Genomic DNA, 19880 nt, shown 5'->3' with positions numbered 1-19880 from the left:
TCTACCAGATCCGAAAAGGGTCCTAATATTCTGATCTTTTGTCCATCATTCATCATTGTCAGAAGGAAGAATCATCCACCTCATTTAATATTGGGTTAAACATTCTCTTTATTTGCTTTAGTGTCATTTATTGTCATTTATTGCCTTATATTTACTCCTCATTAATGGTCTCAAAACATCAAATGCTCCTTGCATTTGATCTTCTGTGAAACGCTACTCTACGCTATTCTCATTAATCGGTTATAAATCTGATGTTATTATTATTAACTAAGATTAACTCCTCATTACACACATTTAATTAGTTTAATCAAAGATCTATATTTTTTTGGTCAAACACTCCCCTTCTTTCTTTCTCAACAAAACCCATTACAATCCAGAAGATTTGATATCCCTACCTTTATCTTGCACAGGTGTTATTCCTCATTCTCATTAGCGTTGATTGTAATAGTCCACGAAAAACTTAATCGACGGAATTGCCATTATTAGCACTAGCATCACGACTTTACTTGCTCAAACTCAGAGGTCGTCGAATCAAACAATTCTATGCAGGCAACATTCAACCAATTGTTCTCCACTTAAATTCAGAGAAATCTTTATCTAATTAAGTAATAACAATTTCCTCATTTTAAAAAAATAGTTGTAAGAAAAAATTATAAAGATGTAAACCCCTTTTAATACTCCATTGGCAATCATTAAAAAACTTCGAAGTTTGAATTCGAAAATCGAGTTTTGCAAATTTATTACTTATTTGGATTACAAATAATTGAAAATATTCATTGGAGTTTGTGTCAATCTCGAGAGAGTTTGGTGGAGATTCCAATTAATTTTAATTAGAATTTCAAATTGAAACTCGAAGAGGGAGACAAATTAATGGAATGTATTTTGCATGCCAAATGTACAAATGACATAAAAAAAAATACATACATCTAACATAATTATATGCATGTTATATGTGTTTGACCAAATTCTATACAACAAAAAGTTATATAACAAGTTGCATATAAATTGCATATTTTAACTGGATTCTGTACAACAAATTGTATACAATTATATATAAATTGTATGTAATTTATATATTTTGTAAGAAAATATAGTTACTTTTTGTAAATAGGAATACCTAGCGATATCATGTAAATTTTGTCCTAATTTTGTATTTATAGAAAAAAAAATCTAACCCTTGAAGTCTAGAGTCCAACGTTTCCAAACGTCTTCAACATATGAAAACATTCATCATCTACACCACTATTCGTAAGAGTTGAATTTTTTTAATATTTAAAGAAAAACACTGTCCAAAATCATAGAAGTTTATGTTGTTCTAAGAACAGAAAAATTGAAGAAACCTGCATCTCCCGGTTTATAGACTAACTAGTCTCATGGTACGTGTGTTGCGCATGTACCTCATATTAATTGATGCATAAGTTTTTAAGAATTACATGAATATTATTACAATTTGTTTTATTCATGAAATAAAAATTAAAGAAAAAGGTATAAATTTCTGAAAATAAAGAATGTTGATCTAATTTAGTTAGCTCAATAAGAAAGAAATTATGTCCCCTAATTAGAAGTCCTCATATGCCTTATCGTATTTTCTGAGGGTTTTTGTGGGAAAATAATTAATGACAACCCATTTAGAATTCATTTTATCTTCTACTTGTTCATCTTTACTGCTTTAAATTTATCTTTATATAAATTTGACTCTTGATTATAACCGATTTGACTCTATTTTTTAATATATATTTTCACCCCAATGCTTTTCCTATGGATATTCTTGTATCCCAAGTGTTTTATCAACTTGAAAATTAATCTTACTTATATGTTGAATTTGAGAAAAATTAAATTGGCTTTTTAACTATTTAGTTGATTCAAAGACATTCTTTTGTTAAGTTCAGAGACTTGATTATTTGTTCTCAATATTAAAGAAACTATTTTTACTAATTCAAATTCGTAATATTAGCTCATCCCAAGTTTTAAAATATTTAAATTTATTTATAATTATGATTAACTATAAGTATATTTTTATCCAATAATAAAAATTGATCTAATAGTTTACTTAAAGACTTTAAGTTAATTTTAAAGTCCTAATATTAGAAAAATAACTAAATTATATTTTGTTTAATACAAAATCAATTTTAACGTATAAAAAATCAGGCATCATTTTATTATAATAAAATTTAATTATTTTCTTATTCGCTTTATTAGAGTTTAAAAATTCAAAGCCAACAAATATTTAAGTGAGATACCAAAATCAAAAAGAGAACCTTAATTGAAGTGGGATTAATAATAGCAAATATTAAGATCTATTACCTAGTTAAATAAGGAAAATTTAATAAACAAATATTTAACTGATAACAAAGTTCTAAATATTAGGAACACAACTTAAAATTACAATTTTGTCTAGTGTGAAATCTATTTTAAAGAGCGAAAAATGCGAACAACATTTAGCTAAGGGGCTTCGTGCTTTTAATATGGTATAGATGACAACTTTGAGCTACTCCAATGCTCTCTAATGAAATGGAGAAACTATATCTGTTTAATCGGTCTTAAGATCAACCTAGGTGGCCGATACATTGAAGGCAGGAAAAAACTTGTAATTCACTTATACTACGCAAGAAACCCACAGCGTAATATTATCTCAATGGTCAATAACAAGGCATGAGAGACCATATTCAATAAACTTCTTTAAGTTAAAGTGACACATAGGACATATTCAAGTGGTTGGCTATTTGCATGCGCATTTTCTCCAGCGTGAGAGAAATGAGAGATGGAGGGAAAACAGCTTTCTATATTACCAATCTACCACATAACTTACTATTACCTTCGGCGAAACCAACAGAAAGAGTAAGCTGATGAGTGATGATCACAGGGAGAACTAGTATTTTCTTTTATTTTTTTGGTGATGAAGACCAAGACCAAGAATGGCATCAGAATCTGAATTCAACTAGCAGCGATGCACCAGATCCCAGTATACAACTGTCGAACTCCACTCTTGTATCCGCGTGCAGCAATGAACTAGGGTTGACTTCTTTTCTAACACATTGGAAGTAGTCTAAATGCCATCAGTGATCAGCTACAAGTGATTGTGAAATTATATTCCAGTAATAGGATGCATTAAGCTGTCATAGGAAAGTTCAGGAATCAATGCACTCAGATGGGAATATTTAACAGAAACTGAAACATCGACGTAATACTATACTGAAAGCTAGATACCCCCCCCCCCCCCCCAACACACACACCAAAAGAATATAAAAAAATACATAAATAAATAAATAAAGATGTGGGAATCAGAAATGAGAGAAAGAGGGGGAGGGGCAAGCTGAGGGAGAAAGGAAAAAAGCAGATCCAAAAGTCAAGCTTTTCTTAAGATTAATGAATTCATTTAAATCCAAATAATTGAAGTAACACATCTTGTGCTCAAATGGAGTACTTGCATTTTTTTTTACTTAAGCAGACATTAAGCTTGATAGGTTGTTGTAACTGTTCAAAAGGTCTATTTGTACGACCAGAATCAAGTATAAGCAGAAAGAGCAACAAGGAACCAGAACACCTGATTTTATATTGGAGAGCTATGTGTTAAATTTACAGGAAAAAGTATTTCCTGTCGAGAGAAGGGAAACACGACATACATAGTTTCTAACTGAAATCCATAAATATGAAAAAGGAAGTACTTCACTTGACCAAAAAGGTAAAAGAGATAAGTGATAACGTGGAAATCCTTGGACAAGATTCTGCTTGTGGAAGTACCACAGCAGTCGATAAAGAATGGCGGATCACAGATCAAGTGACCACGGTTATCCCAATACACCTAGAAAATATTTTCTGCGCTGCACTTAATTTCAGGTCGACAGATCTAGTTTATACCAATTCAGATTTGGGGCGGGAGTCTGATACGGGTACGGATCTAGAGGTCGGATCCTTCATGATCTAAATTTTAAGATTCGGGGGTACGAATCCAGGTACGGATATGGTTGTGTGGATTCAGCTAAAAATAATCCAAATATCTAAAAGTAGAGTTATAAAAATATGTCTAAAGTATGAGACATTATGTGAAAAACTTACAAGGTACTCCGAGAAGGAGATAAAAAGGAAGATAAAAAGAAAAGAATTGATTTTTTCTCTTCAAATTATGGTTCAGACACCAGTAGTGGGATGCAAGAGCTGCACTGCATGTGCATAGCGAATGCAAGATGATTTAAGCTTGCACATTATGCATGCTTGATTTGACTAGATAAAGTATTAACAATTCCACAATTGGGAGTTTCGCCAGGTTAATACACAGGTCCTCCCAAATTAACTGTGCTACTTTCATCATGGACTTCTAAATAATATGTCCACTTTTAAACATGATAAACTTTTCCTCTGATCCATACTTCTTCAATTCATGATACCAAACCAATCAATATCATCAACAATTCAAACTTCTGCAACATTTTTAGACCTATTTTAAAAATAGTAAATTTCAAATCTATACAAGGTAGGGGTAAGGTCTCGTACACATTACCCTCTCCAGACCCCACTTGTGAGATTACACTAGGTTTGTTGTTGTAGTAAACTATAAATAGTATCCATTGCAGGTCAAATTAGGAAATTTAACCTGGAAAGCGGGAATGAGATGCTGCTTTTGACAGGAATTGAGGAAACAACAATGACATTTCAATTTATTCCATTATCTGCCCCATACTCTTTCATAAATATAACCAAGTTTGAGGACTTTCAAATGTTTGACAAAGATCACGACATTTGCAAGGACACATGGAAGAGTTCATCTTCACTAAATTGTTGAGAACTATAGTATTAGTTGAGTCTTGTTTGACATGTAAAAGCTGTTGGACCCAAAGGTATTTACCAACCCCAATGGTCTCTCTATCTCTTGTTTTTCTCTGGATGCTCTCTAATTTTCTTGGACTTCCAATACACAACCACGTCTGCAGTACTCCTTGAGAGTAAGGTAACTATACAAATAGTCCCTTTTTTTCAAGCCTTGTCTCCAATAAATATTTTATCTACTCCTTTTTAAACTTGTTTTAATTCGTAATTTACCAGTATTGTGTATGTACTTTTATTAATTTTTTTAGAGCCAAATATTACTTAAGCTTTCTTGTGATCAAACCTTCTGTTATACCAAAAAAGCACCAAAGCGAAAAACAACTTATTCATTCATACAATTGAAAAGAACTTACTTGAAGATTGAGATAGAAAACAAGAGAAATCCATTAATTATCTTTAAAAAAAACAAGAGAAATCCAACAGTATAATGCTATTGGCAGTAATGTAAAAGTACAAAGTACAAACTGATTTTTTGGGTAGTGTAGTGCTTGATGTAACTTTATTTTATCTTGTTTCTTTAGTAGCCATATGAACTACTTTTCTACTTGGTTAATTTGCACATGTTACAGAAAAGCCATCATCCAACAACAACAAACCCAGAATAATTCCACATGTGGGGTACAAATTAAAAAAAAAGAAAAAAAAAGGACATTAAATTAAATTAATAAAAGAAGACATTAAGTTAAATTAATAAAGGAAATACATGTCATATATATAGTTCTTTTACCCCTAATCCTTAAACCCTTAAATCTAAATTCAGCTTAAAATGTCTACTTTTATTGGTACTTAACTCTTTCATTAAAATCTTGAGTGTTAAAGGTAAAGAGAATGATGTTCTATCTTATAACCTGCGCAAATTATCCAAGTAGAAGGAGTAGTTCATAAGGCTACTAAAGAAACACTATAAAAGAAAGTCACATCAGCCACGATACTTCCCAATAAATCAATTTGTACTTGTACAATACTGCCAATAGCATTTTACGGTTGGATAACTCTTGTTTCTATCTCAATTTTCAAGTGAGTTCTTTTCAATTGTAGGAATAAACAAAAAAAAATCCGCTTAAGCGCCTTTTTGGTATTAAGAGAATGAGTTTTGCTAAACTACTACATGAAGGTAGTACGTCAGCAATTTACCCATTTCTGTTTATCCTAAAGGCGGAATACATATACGGCTACTTAAACTTGTCCAATATTGTCACTTAGCTACCTCAAGTGACGCTTGTACCTATTAGATACTTCAACTTTATTCAATATGTGTCCATCAAACACACGAAATTACTTAGTAAAACAAATATGGTGTGTGTATTTCACACGCGCTAACATGGCAGAACTTAATGAATAAAAAGAAACCACGTGGCTTTTGACTTAACTTAATGAAAACTCCTTTTAAAAAAAACAAGAAAATTGTTTTAAGAGAGAAAGTTTTGACTGTCCCCCCCCCCCCCTTTACACCCCCCACCCCCCCCCCCCCCTAAACCTTTCTTCTTCACCAGTATCTTTTTCCCCCCTCCCTCTACTCATTATTTTAAATTTCAGAACTAACCTAGTGTAAAGTAGCAGAGATGGCTGGGGGTGTAGTTTTAGGAAAATATTACATTTTGGTTACTTGCTATCTTCTCTTTTGTCAGATCTGCCGTCGGCGAACACTGGCCGGAATTCGTCACCACTGTTTCAACCTCCATCTTCTCACCAACTCATCTCCTCCTCTAGCGACTTCAACCATGGCCCAGCCATACCTTTTAGCTCTTATGTCCATGTTTTTGTAGTTTCCTTTACCAGGAGTGACAGTGAAATGACCGGATCCGACCGGAAATAATTTTTTGGCAAGATATTAGGTTTAGTTTCTTGGTATATATCATTTTTATTAGTGGATTCTTTCATAAGAACAAAATATTGTTATATCCCGTGAAGATAATTTTTCGAAAAATTTGATGAGTGTTTTTTCAATTTGGGTAGATTCAAGTTGTTAGTCACTAATTTGGTTTGTTTTTGTTTCATTTTTATCTTGTTCTTTCTGAAAATTAGTTTGTAATTACTAGGAATCTCAATTTGGGCCAGTATCAAATGGAAAATGTAAGATGGAAGAAGATTAAACAAAACGTTGGCAAATTTTTTGGAGGACGGGGATGGCGGAACAACGACTATAAGATGGTGTACATGGTGGTTCGATAAAAATAGTTTTAAAAAATTAAAAAGAAAAAAGAAGAATTGGAAATTTAAGCTTGTCACGCGCCTAAGAGAAGTGGAATGCACCTTTTTTGCCATGTCAGCTTTTTGTGTTTGATAGACACATATTGAGTGAAGTTGAAGTATCTAATAGGTACAAGCCTCACTTAAGGTAGCTAAGTGACAATATTGGACAAGTTTATGTAGTCATATATGTATTCTACCTATCCTAAAATACTCACATATGAAAGATGAGCTAAAAGGCTTGGAAATACCTTACAAACACTTTCATGTGCTTGTAGCGTCATTGGAGGGTACAAAGGGACCAAAAATGGATGTTAAAGTGCACTAGACATGAAACCACCGGCGGATACCTGTTGCATTTTGGCAGAAAACAAAGAAATGTGCGCAGAGTTCTCCACAAGGTTCTGCACTGCGATACAAAACATTGCGCAAATCTATGATGCAGCATAACATGTAGCGCGGATAGTTCCGCCCCGTCAACCTGGAGCTTTTATTTTAAGGATTTTTTGGACTTTTTTTACGTTCTCTCATTCCTATATACACTTGTAATCATTGCAATAGTTAGTTCAGCTTAACAGTTCTAAGCGTAGGGCTTGATTTCATGTTCTTTTTCTTGACTTCAACTTGAAACTTAGGGTAAGATTTTCTGTATGAGTTCACCTCTTCTCCATCATGTTTCTTTCTTCCTTCCTCTAGATTGATTGAACTTGTCTTCCTTTGAATCAAATCGTTTTTGGTATATAAATTAGTAGTTCTTTCACGTTCATTTGAATTTGCCGAGGGTCTTCTGGAAACAGTCTTTTTGCCTTTTTTAAAGCAGGGGTAAGGTCTGCGTACACTCTACCCTCCCCAGACCCCACTTGTGGGACTACACTGGGTATGTTGTTGTTGTTGTATTCTCTCTTAGTATTCTTCTACATAATTGTTGGCTTCCGCCTATTCGCAACTCTTTCAACGGAAGAAGCTGATGTTTCATTTAGCATCACGGTTTGAAGTTTACAAGCTAATTTGGTGATCTTGGTAACAATACACTAGTACTATGTTTTTGTGAAAGGAGAAAGGATGAGAGGCCATAGCTAGTGCTTGAGACTTGGGCTGGACTCTAAAACATTCAATAAACAACATCACACTCTTACTAGTCACTAGGACTTCACAATGCATTTACCCATGAGAGTACTAAATCACTAATTCCAAAATGAAGTTATTACCTTTATCCATGAATTAAATTGATTGGATGCCTGTGTCACGAATGAAAGAAAATCACCCGTCTTTCCTGCAAAAACCAAATTAACCGAGCCATTAACTATGTTAGACACATTAAGTCAAAAGATCTAACCCTAAAAATTATGAAATTAGAGTAAGAGGGAGCACAGTAGCACACAGCAACAAGCTTTAAAAACTTTTTCACAGTAAGAGAAAAGTAAAAGAAGAGATGAAATACTTTCTCTTTCTTCGATCAACAGCGGCACTCCTTGGGTCCGTTTTAGCAAGACCAGATCCAGGAGGAATGGCATACTGCATCGGAGAGGGAGCCACAGCCGAAACAGGTGAAGGAGCAGGAGGTGGAGCAGCTGGAGGGGCTACAATTAGCGGAGCAGAAGTTGCTGGTGCAGTTGCAGGCTCAGGAAGCGGCCGCGGCAAAATATGCTTCAACCGGTTGTTTCTATAGTTCTTCCAAAAATAAAATTGCTGCCTATGTGCCACTTCCTAATAGTAACAAAAAATGTAAATCAGATCATATCACAGATAGTAAGGCACCACAATTTTAGATTGGCAAACAAATATACAACATGAAATGAGATGAAGAAGTCTTCACTGGCAGCATTAACTTGGGCTATCCAACTAATACTTATAATTCTATTTCGAAAAGCTAGGAGAAAATTCATTAAGGGGAATAAGGTAAACGACTAACTACCTTGTATTATAAAATACTTTGGTTGCACTTCTCGTCCACAGAGACTATGTTTACACAAAAAGTGGGACAAATTTTCTTGATAGTGGCTGACAGTATTAACTAACTAAATGAGAAGGTAAAAGTGGAGAATGAAACCACAATAACAAATGATACAACTTCTTACCTTGTTGGCAGGATGCGCCATTGCATTACGAAATGTTGGATTTTGGAGAAGCTCGAGAAAGAATAGGCAGTGAGGATACCTGCATTTAACATCAAGAAAGGGAATAATAAATAACTGGTAGATGATGACAACCACAGTCCACATCAAACAAAAAAGAAACAAGGAACATCTACCAAATAAATCATAAAGTTGCAATAGAAAATGAACTTACATTATAAACTTTATGTACTCGGGCCGTTGCCAGTATTGTAGGTATTTTAAGTACCCAATAAAAGCTTCATCTTCAAAATATTGATTCTGAGCTAAATCTGCATCAGAATCAACAGAAAATAAACCACCATAAATACGAAGGGGATAAGAAAAACTAAAACTTTTACACCCAAATTTTACTAGTCCTATTAAAACACAATGCGTCTTACACACTAAACAAATAATATGGGAATACATACAGTGAATGTAAGTTGGGTTAGCAAGGCATTGAACAAATTCCAATTCCAGTAAGAAACGCTGGCGCCCATCATCCGGATCTTTATATACGCTTTTCTGCCTGCAAATTTAAATACAAACAAAAAATAATTAATTGTTTAATTTGGGAAGATGCAACTGATTTTACCAAAAGGAAACATAGATGCGTACGGAGAGGAAGCAGATTTAGCTGATTCATCAGTTTCTGGATTCGGAGTAGAAGCCATTCGCCAAACCCTAACTAATTTAGCTGAATCACACTACTCCCCAACCTACTTCTTGATTTTGAACAAATTAAAGTTCTTTAAAATTTAATGTAAAAACTAGGAGAAATAAGAAAGGAGAAAAAGAGAGTACAATCTCGGGAACTTCTACAGCTTGTTGGGATGGTTGTTAGTTGTTACCCCTTGAATTTGCATTGTGTTGCTATCCGAAAAGCTTGTTTTGATTGTTTATATAAAATTAATTGTATCATATTATTAAATTTATTATTTCGAAACAATCAAAACCAAAATCCCTATTTTATTCAAATAATGATTTGGTGTGGTGAAATTATTTCCTTTTTTCTAAAATTATGCTCTTATTTATTATTCCATAATTTTATTTTATCATTTAATTTTTTCATTTCAACTCCAAATCTCCAACCTATTGATCTACTTTGTCTTATTCCACCTTTTCTAGAGATGGTTTGCCCCTTTTTTTATCCAAATCTCCGTATGATTCTTTGTCTCTTTTCATCGTTTTAATTTTTTTTTGTTGCTAATATTGTTTAACTTTTTTTTCCAGGCTCTTGCTCTTGTTTCCAAGCTACGGAATTAATGATAAATTAGTAAAAAGAGATTTTCTTAAACTATTTTTATGTGTAATTCTTAATAAAAAAATTTTTAAATAATTGCGGGTGTTTAAGTGAACTTACCAGGTATAATAGAGTACGACACAGCCAAACAAAACAACAAAAATATACTTAGCAACAGCAAACGATACAATCTATGTGGCTGATCATACAGGAAAGGATGCTGACAAACTGAGTAAATGGAGCATGACTATGGACACTACATGTGTATTCTATAATTGTCAACCAGAGAATCATCACCATTTATTCTGTAATTGTACTATCATCATGGAAATATGGAATGACATATTCAAATGGATGCAAATACAAGTGCCAACAAATACATGGAGTCAATTAACATGCTGGTTTGTGGAAAAAGCAAAGAAGACATCAACTGAAGGGCAGCTGCTGAGAATGATACTAGCTGAAACATTGTATAGCGTATGGGTGGAGAGAAATTATAGAGTTTTTGAGAAGATTCATAGGGATAGACAAAGCATTGTTAGAGAAATTATCTACATTTATAACATTACAAGTTCATATTGTTTCGAAATTTATCTCCATAATATAAAAAATGGCCCATATTTTTACGTTTTACCCGACCTAGCCCATATTGTACATATTTTGAAAGTATTAACAAATTCAAAATATGTGTTCTAACAACCATTGCTTCTAAAAGCTATGGAGATAAATTTGTTCTCACAACCATTGCTTTCACTCTATCTTCTTCTTACATCTTCTACACAAGCTTCAAGGGGCCGTATATTTTATGTTTCCCCCATATGTTACCCGGTTGCAATGTAAGAAAATTGAAGAGTAGAAGTCAACGACTGAAGGTCATTCAAAGCTTTGCTTTCGAAAATATGATTTTTTGAGTTTGTTAGTTATTTGCATTGGGTGTCATTCCAATTAATTGAAAATATCAAAAGGAGTTCAAAGTTTAAATTTGAAATGATTTGGAGTAGATTTGAGTTAAATTTCAGAAAAAAACGCAAGGAAGAAGACGAAGTTAGTTTTTTGTATAATCTTGTATAATAGTTAATGTATATGAGTGTATAAGCACATCTTATACACTATTATATATTTTTATACACCTTTGTACAAGCTTTTGTAGACAAATTTCTTTGACGATTTTTAGTTGCAATTCTTGTTCAAAACCAATCCAAATCTCCATTAAATGACTTCAAATTTTATGTACAACCTCCTTATACTATTTCTAACAAGTCTAAATAATACCCACTCCAAATTTCTCACAAAATCAAATTCGAAATTTAAACCCACACATTTAAGCTTATTAAAAATCTAATTTTCACCATCCAAATAGATTTGGTTTGTTAAACTAATATTTGAGTCACAGCTACTAATTCAAAAATTAACTTAAAACCTTGAGCAATCTTTTTTAAAAATTAAATAGTAATTTCGAGAACCTATTGGAATTGGATGTTGAATCTAGCCTATTATTTTTGGGCTAGTTGGTTGTAAATTGAAATATAAACTATAAAATTAAAAAGTAGAGAGCCCAGTTGTTTTAATGTGAAATTTCCCCTAAATCAATTTAGTCCAATTAACTAATTTATTAAGGATTTTCTCCTCACCAAATTTATTTTTTTATTAGAGGGTTTTTGTCCCCTCGAATTTGAAGTTAAACATTCTTTTAACGGGTCATTTGGTACGATGGTGAATAAATAAGAGTATCTCGTGGGATTATCTATCCCACTTTCTATATGAACTATTTAATTTTATTATTTTAATGTAAAATTATCCCGAAATCAACTAATATCTATAAACATGAAATAGATACCATCTCAAATTCTATCTTTGAGATTATTATCTTTATCTTCAGTGACCAAACGAAGTATAGTCAATACCAGGAATAGGTATAAAGACAATCTGTCTTTTAGTGCTAGATAACTCTTGAAGTACGGGGACTAAAAAGTATATAGCGGAGTACCTTTTTTGCACAATGTTACTCAAATAGTATAATTTTTCATATTGAGAAGCTACCTAAGAAACACTCCCCATTTTGGTTTTAAATTAAATGTAATTTTTAAACAAAAAAAAATTATTCGACTTACATTATAGTAATAACACATACTAATAAGACAGGGAGTGCAAGTAAAAAATCAAGTTAACTTGCTTTCAGGCAGAGCTGGACACATGAACTCGCAGTTATGGTATATCAACGTTTGCCACCTGACCAAAAGCTTCATTATACAAGTCAGACCAAAATTACGAGATATTCGTGTGCACAAAATATTATATAATGGGGACATACTTTGGGCTTGAATAATAAGTAGATGCATCATCGATAGTTTGTTTGGTCAAGCTTTTAAATTAAGTTATTTTGAAAAGTATTTTAAAAAAAAAATATTGTTGGTGAAAAGCAATTTGTGTTTAGCTAATCAATTTAAAAAGCACTTTTGAGCAGTAATTACTGTTGTAACGACCCGACCGGTCGTTTTGAGCTCTAGCGCGCCGTTCAGCAGTTTGAGGCCATGAGGAGCTTCACTGCAGATATTATGACTTGTGCGCACGGTCGGAATTGAATTCCGGGAAGTTCGGAGTTGATTTGGAAAGAGAATTCTCATTTCGGAAGCTTTAAGTTGAAAGAATTGACTAAGGTTGGCTTTTTGAGTAAATGACCTCGGAATCGGGATTCGAAGGTTCCAGCAGGTTCGTAGGATGATTTCGGACTTGGGTGTATGTCCGGACTGGGTTTGGAGGACCCGGGAACGTTTCGGCGCCTATTGTGGAAGTTAGCATTTTTGGAAGAATCTCATAAGTTTGGATTGAAGTGCATTTCAGGGTTATCAATGTCCGTTTGAGATTCCGAGTCTGGGAATAGCTCTGTATGGTGATTCTGGTATTGGGAGCGCGATCGAAAGTGAATTCGGAAGTCCGTAGGTCATTTTGGAGTCATTTGGCTAAAGATAGAAATTTGAAGGTTTTTGAGAAGTTTGAACGGAAGTGAACTTTTTGATATCGGGGTCGGAATCCAATTCCGAAAGTTAGAGTAGGTCCGTAATATCAAATATGACTTGTGTGGAAAACTTGAGGTCAATCGGGCGTGATTTGATAGGTTTCGTCATCGAATGTAGAAGTTTGAAATTCTAAAGTCCATTAAGCTTGGATTGGAGGTTGATTCATGATTTTAGCAATGTTTGATATGATTTGAGGCCTCGAGCAAGTCCGTAATGTGTTTTGGGACTCGTTGGTGTGATCGGACGGAGTCCCAGGGGCCTCGGGTGGATTCCGGATGGTTAACGGATCAAATTTAGAGTTTGAAGAAGGGCTTCAGTAGCTGGTATCTAGTGTAACCACACCTGCAGAGCCGCAGAAGCGGCTAGGAGGGACGCAGATGCGGTTCTGGGCCAGAAATAAAGAGACCGCAGATGCGGTCATATAGCCGCAGAAGCGGGACCGCACCTACGGTGGTAGAGGCGCAGAAGCGGAAAGGGCAGCCTAGTGAGAAACCGTAGAAGCGGATAGTGGGTCGCACCTGCGGAACCGCAGAAGGGGTCAAGTGACCGCAGGTGCGGAAATGCTGGAGGCAGTGAGTTCCTTTAAATAGGGGGTTGGGTTCATTTCAACCCCATTTCTTCCATTGGAGCCGAGTTTGGAGAGCTTCAAGTGGGATTTTTCATCATCAACGGCAAGGTAAGCTAACCCCACCTATCTTGAGTTAAATACATTGATTATGTATGAATTTTTGCATGTAAATTGGTAGAAATTTGGGGGTTTGAGGAAAACCTAGAAAATTCGTATTCTTGGATTTTGACCACGATTTTGGGTATGAAATTAAGAGAAAATCATATATTTGAGTTCGGGAGTTCATGGGTAAACTTTATCTTCGAAAAATTTCGCAATCCGGGCACGTGGGCCCGAGGGCAATTTTGTCAACTTTTCGATCGGGGTTAGGAATTGTTATAAATTGGATTGTAATGAGTAATTGAACATATATTAATGGATTTGCATAATTATTGGCTATTTTTGGAGTATTGTGCATCGATTCGAGTCTTCGAAAGAGCGTGGAATACCGGTTATGGATCTTCGGAGCGAGGTGAGTCTCCTTTCTAACCTTGTAAGAGGGAATTGTCCCCATAGGTGATATAATTGGTTATGTGCTCCTATTTGTGGGGGCTATGTATGCACGAGGTGACGAGAGTCCGTGCGTAGCTACTATTATCTGTAAGTTCGGGTAGTCTAGGACCCAAAAACATGCTATACTTGAAATATCTGTAATCTTGTTGGCAGTTGAATTGCTTAAATCCTATCGAATTGGTAAATAAATTTGTAAAAGGATTAAACTTTATTTTATAAAATTGTTAAAAGAGAATTGGCTTTTCTTTGGATAATTGTTCCCTGTTGACTTCTTGATTGACTGTCTGTATGCGTTTAATTTCGGAACAAGCCGAACGCCTAGGTAGATTAAATAGATGCATCTATGATTCGCGTCATTTGACCCTCTAGCAATGCACAGTTTAAATATTATTGGATCGGGCCGTACGACCTCGGCATGATATTCGCATGCTTGTATTGCTTGCTTGAGAATTTTAAATTTTGATAATTGCCCTTCCTGGCCAGAGATAAATTGATAAAGATAATGAAAAGTAAACCTTTGGAAATCCTTTATTATTTGAGAAGTTGTTTACCTGCTTTCCGGCTTTATGAGTTAAATTTTGCTTTATGAAATCCATGAATTTCTCACACTTCTTTTATATTATCATTGGACAATTAGTAAGTGTCGAAGTCGACCTCTCGTCTCTATTTCTTCGAGATTAGACGGGATACTCATTGGGTACACGTTGTTTTCGTACTCATACTACACTTGCTGTGCATTTTTGTTGCACAGGTTCAAGTGTGGCTGGTGGCTTAGTGGCATAGCGGCATGGTTGATACAGAGCTTTAGGTGAGCCGCATTTATCGAGACGACCCGCAGCCAGCAGAGTCCCCTTCAGAGTATTTTACTATGTTTTTCATTCTGTCCACTTGTATTCCGGACAGTTACTGTATTTTATTGCATTCTCTAGTAAATGTTCATGCACTCGTGACACCGGGTTCTGGGATGATTATGGGGTATCTTGTATTAACTTCTTAACATTCATATTTGATTTGAAAGGATTATTTTTTACTGGTAAAATTGAAGGAAAAATCATAGTTTTCAAAATTATTTAAACAAGAATTTAATTAAGTATTTTGGTTGGCTTGCCTGACAGCGGTGTCCGACGCCATCACGACCCTTAGTGGAATTTGGGTCATGACAACTGTTTGGTCGAGCTCTTAAAAATTCTTGTATTTTCTCAAAAATACCTTTCAAAAAAGTACTTGCGTAAACGACTTTTTTAGTTTCTCAAAAACAACTTCTGCTTCTATTCATTATCACTTTTTTTTCTCTTGTATGAGCTTGGCCAAATACTTAACTTTGAAAAAATTACTTTCCGCGAAAAAAAAAGTTCACTTTTGGCAACAAAAAAAAAAGAAACTCAACCAAACATGACGAGTCCAATTATTTTATCTTGCTTTTTGTATACACGAGACACTTTACCGCAGTGCAATGCTCGTTTACACTCTTTCTTTAAGATCAAAAGTCGTTGAATTCTTCATTTCATTTACTTCTAGATTAAAAAATCACCTTATATTAACTGATATGTCATGGCTTTTATCAGGTTTACCTTTTCTTTGTGAGTTGCTATCTCCTTTGGGATATCTGGCATGCCTGCACGGGAAAAGGCAAATAGATCCATGTTATTTTTTAAGAATTGATGAAATTTACCTCGATCTTGGAGTTTATGACCGATGAAAGCTTTCTTGTTGTGGTCGTCGTTGTCTACTTAGCCGTGTCCGACATCGTAGTAAGTGTTGTCCTGGTTTGAGAAAATAAAGGTACGCAATCTCCGATCTATTACATAAGCAAAACTTTGGTCGACGCTGAAACGAAGTACCCCCACCTCGAGAAGTTAACTCTGGCACTAGTCGTAGCTTCACAGAAGCTTAGACCTTATTCCAGTGCCACCCCATCTCGGTGGTCACGACTTTTTCTTTAAGGAGTATCTTGCACAAACCCGAATTGTCAGGCAGATTGGCCAAGTGGGTCATAACGCTGAGCGAGCACAATACAACCTATCATCCGCGAACAACGATAAAGTCGCAGGTTCTTGCCGACTTCGTCACCGACTTCAGTGCGAAGATAATGTCTGAAGTCAAAAGAAAAACCGCCACTACCTCCGCCAAAGTACATGACCAATGGGTTTTGTACACCGATGGCACTTCTAACGCATCAGGATCTGGACTGGACTAGTGCTCGAGGTCCCAATAGGCGAAATGGTTTGCCAATCCATACGACGCCCTGATATGACTAACAACGAGGCCGAGTATAAGGCCGTGATTACAGGGTTAAAGTTATCACTCAAGTACGGAGCACGGCAAATCATCCTTCGATGCGACTCGTGACTTGTAGTCAATCAGGTCACAGGGACTTTCCAAATTGAGGAGCAACGGCTCTAGAAGTATCAGGCCGAAATTTGCAAACCAATACCCGAGTTCGACGAATGCCAACTCGACCAAATACCCCAAATGCAGAACATCGAAGCGGACGGCCTCGCCAAACTGGCAGCGGCCACCAAAAGCATAACTAAAGATGGGGACATGGTCATTTTCCTCCATTCATCACTAGACCAAATCGAGGTACGAACTATAAACCTAACTTGGGACTAGCGCAATCGTATTATCTCATACATACAGGACGTAGTGCTCTCAATCGAAAAAAAGAAGTCAAGAAGCTTCGAATGCAGGAGGCCAGGTATAGCATCGTCAATAACGACTTGTACAAAAGAACATTTGGTGGTCCCTTAGCAAAGTGCTTAGGACCAAATCAGACATGGCGCACCATCGAAAAAGTACATGAGGGCCACTGTGGAGCTCACACCGGCAATCGAGCTCTCATCAGATGCCTCACACGAGCAGGCTACTATTGGCCCACGATGAAAAAGGAAGCTGCCGACTTCGTCAAAAGGTGCAAGCAATTCCAAAGACATGCCCCCATGATTCACCAAGCGGGTGAACACCTTCATTCATCCACCTCACCCTGGCCTTTCACCAAATGGGGAATGGACATGGTCGGACCCCTCCTAGTAGGACGAGGTAATGTACAATTTCTTTTAGTTTTAACTGACTATTTCTCCAAATGGGTAGAAGCAGGTGCATTCTCCCAAATATGCAAGCAAGAAGTAATCGGGTTCATATGAAGAAACATCATATGCCGCTTCAGCATACCCAAAGAAATCAGCTGCGACAACGGTCCCCAGTTCACTGGAAAAAAGACCGTCAAGTTCTTCAAAAAATGGAACATTAAAAGAATACTCTCTACGCCATATCATCCCGCAGGCAACGGTCAGGCGGAATCCTCCAACAAAACAATATTGAATATCATGAAAAAGAAACTCGAAAACGCCAAGGGACTGTGGCCAGAAATGCTACCAGAAGTGTTATGGGCATATCGTACCACGCTAAAGACGAGCACAGGGGAAATGTCATACTCACCAGTATATGGGACTGATGCAATAATACCACTTGAGGTCGGGGAACCAAGCCTAAGATACTCAAATGAAAGCGGGCCAAGCAAAGAAGAGAACAGAAGGCAAGACCTCAATAAAGTTGAAGAGCAAAGAGACATAGCTTACATAAGAATGATAGCTCAAAAAAAAAACAGCGCGATACTATAACAAAAAAGCCAAGGTCAGGACACTCAAAGTCGGGGAATACGTACTCAAAGCCAAAACGCAGGCGAACAAAGACCCACGAGAAGGAAAACTGGGGACCAATTAGGATGGCCCATACAAAATCACGGCTGCAGCAAGCAAAGGGTCATTCCAACTGGAAACAATGAGGGGAAACTACTACCGAACAATTGGAACGTCGCTCACCTCAAATACTTCAACTTATAAAAACAAGACGTCCTCCCAATTGTTGATACCCAATTTTTCCCTCATATATTTTTAAATGCATACATACTTTCAAAACAATGCATGAGCATCAATTAATATTTTTCTATAATTTCTGCATTTTTAAAGGATTTCTGCGTTTATATTTATAATTATCTTATGCATAACCCTATTTACATCTTTAGATTATAATTGCAATAACTTTGCAATAATAGCCCATATGTGCATAATTACTTTATTTCTACAAGAAAATGACCTTTTATATTTTTATAATATTAAGTAGTTATTTTGAATCATTTTTATGCATAACTATCATTTTTAACATTTATTAGCTATTTTTATAAATTATTTTATCAAATTAATTGGATATTTAACAAATAGCCTCTTTTAATTTGATTTCTTTTCGGATTTGGCCCAAATTACTACCCCAGCCCAATTAAATTAATCCATTAACCCATAACCCAATACCCATAATCCAATTTTTATAACCCGCCCCCAAAATTTGATCTTGGCTGTTGATCTCAAGAGATCAACGACCCAGGATATTTTTACCATTTTTAATTAACCAACAACCCCCAAACCCTAATCATTTTACCAAATCCGCTGCCCCTGAAACCCTCTCCTCCTCTCTTCTCTCTCACCCTCCTCCTAACCCTAGCCCACCATCACCAGAATCCCTTTGATCCATGGGTTTCTTCTTCGATTCTAGGCCTTATCCAGCCTCCTATCTCTACTGGTTGTTCGACTTCCATGTTATTTGATGGAATTTCAAAGGGATTCGACACAAACTTGGTTCAAATCCCTCATTTTCTCGATGAATCCGCCCGTGTTCATTCCTATATTTGTGAGTACTGATATCTTCGTGTTTATGGCTTCAAATATCTGGTTCAAACCAAATTTTTCTCACCTTTGTTTATTTTTTTACATAACCTAACTATTTCTAGCTAAATCGTTCAGATCTCCTTAGATCTAAAACGGTTTGAGTTTGTTTGTTACTTTTCCTTTAAGATTTTGTTGTTTTTCTTATTTTTGTTAATCGATTTTTGTTTTTCCCTAAAAGCTAGGGTTTCATCTTTTTAAGTTTCTGCAAAATGTTTTAAAATATTAAGTGCTTAACTCCGGTTTTCTTCCTTTACTTTTCGACTGATTTTCATCCCTATGTCTTTATGCCCTAGGGTTTCTAATTATTCTACTGGTTGCTCTAATGTTTGCCCATTTATTTTGGCTCTATCAAATAAACTGATTAATTGGTTTACTTGCTTAATTAGGGTTTGAAATTATACGCCTTTTCGAAATTGATATCTATTTGAAAGATTCTTATTTATTCTTTCCTTATATGTGATTCATAATTGGTACTACTTTCCTTAATTATATTACTATCCTGATTTTTGGGCTTTGATTATTGTGACCGACCTATAAATGGTCTGTGGACTTATTTCTTACCTTATTAAACCTTAATTTTGTCTGCTAATTGATTTCGTATGAGATCCTCCTTAGTTTAAGTGACATTTTCAGGATTCTGTCCTCTTAATTGATTGATGTTTAGCCCTA

The 19880-nt window shown here is 35.4% G+C and overlaps 1 protein-coding gene across 1 annotated transcript; it reads right to left on the bottom strand.

The window, feature by feature from the left end:
* Positions 1-2570: 2570 nt before the first annotated feature.
* LOC107819721 (mediator of RNA polymerase II transcription subunit 31) lies at positions 2571-9989 on the bottom strand. Its single transcript, XM_016645857.2, has 7 exons — positions 9729-9989; positions 9542-9639; positions 9304-9400; positions 9093-9171; positions 8456-8721; positions 8223-8287; positions 2571-3113 (listed from the first exon to the last, which is right to left on the bottom strand). The coding sequence occupies exons 1-6, from the start codon at positions 9782-9784 to the stop codon at positions 8275-8277; spliced, it is 609 nt and encodes a 202-aa protein (XP_016501343.2). The 5' UTR covers positions 9785-9989; the 3' UTR covers positions 2571-3113; positions 8223-8274.
* Positions 9990-19880: the final 9891 nt, after the last annotated feature.

Source organism: Nicotiana tabacum, chromosome 6 (assembly GCF_000715075.1).
Source record: "Nicotiana tabacum cultivar K326 chromosome 6, ASM71507v2, whole genome shotgun sequence".
In the NCBI taxonomy this organism is placed as follows: domain Eukaryota; kingdom Viridiplantae; phylum Streptophyta; class Magnoliopsida; order Solanales; family Solanaceae; genus Nicotiana; species Nicotiana tabacum.
Note: the sequence above shows the minus strand (reverse complement) of the source record. Positions and strands in the feature narration are given on the sequence as shown.

What these genes read in the sequence shown, in the direction of transcription:
- LOC107819721 (XM_016645857.2), bottom strand. Translation starts at nt 9,784, where the DNA reads ATGGCTTCTACTCCGAATCCAGAAACTGATGAATCAGCTAAATCTGCT. An exon ending in GCTAAATCTGCTTCCTCTCC is followed by an intron (nt 9,640 to 9,728) that starts GTACGCATCTAT and finishes TTAAATTTGCAG; the next exon opens with GCAGAAAAGCGTATATAAAG. An exon ending in TAACCCAACTTACATTCACT is followed by an intron (nt 9,401 to 9,541) that starts GTATGTATTCCC and finishes ATTCTGATGCAG; the next exon opens with ATTTAGCTCAGAATCAATAT.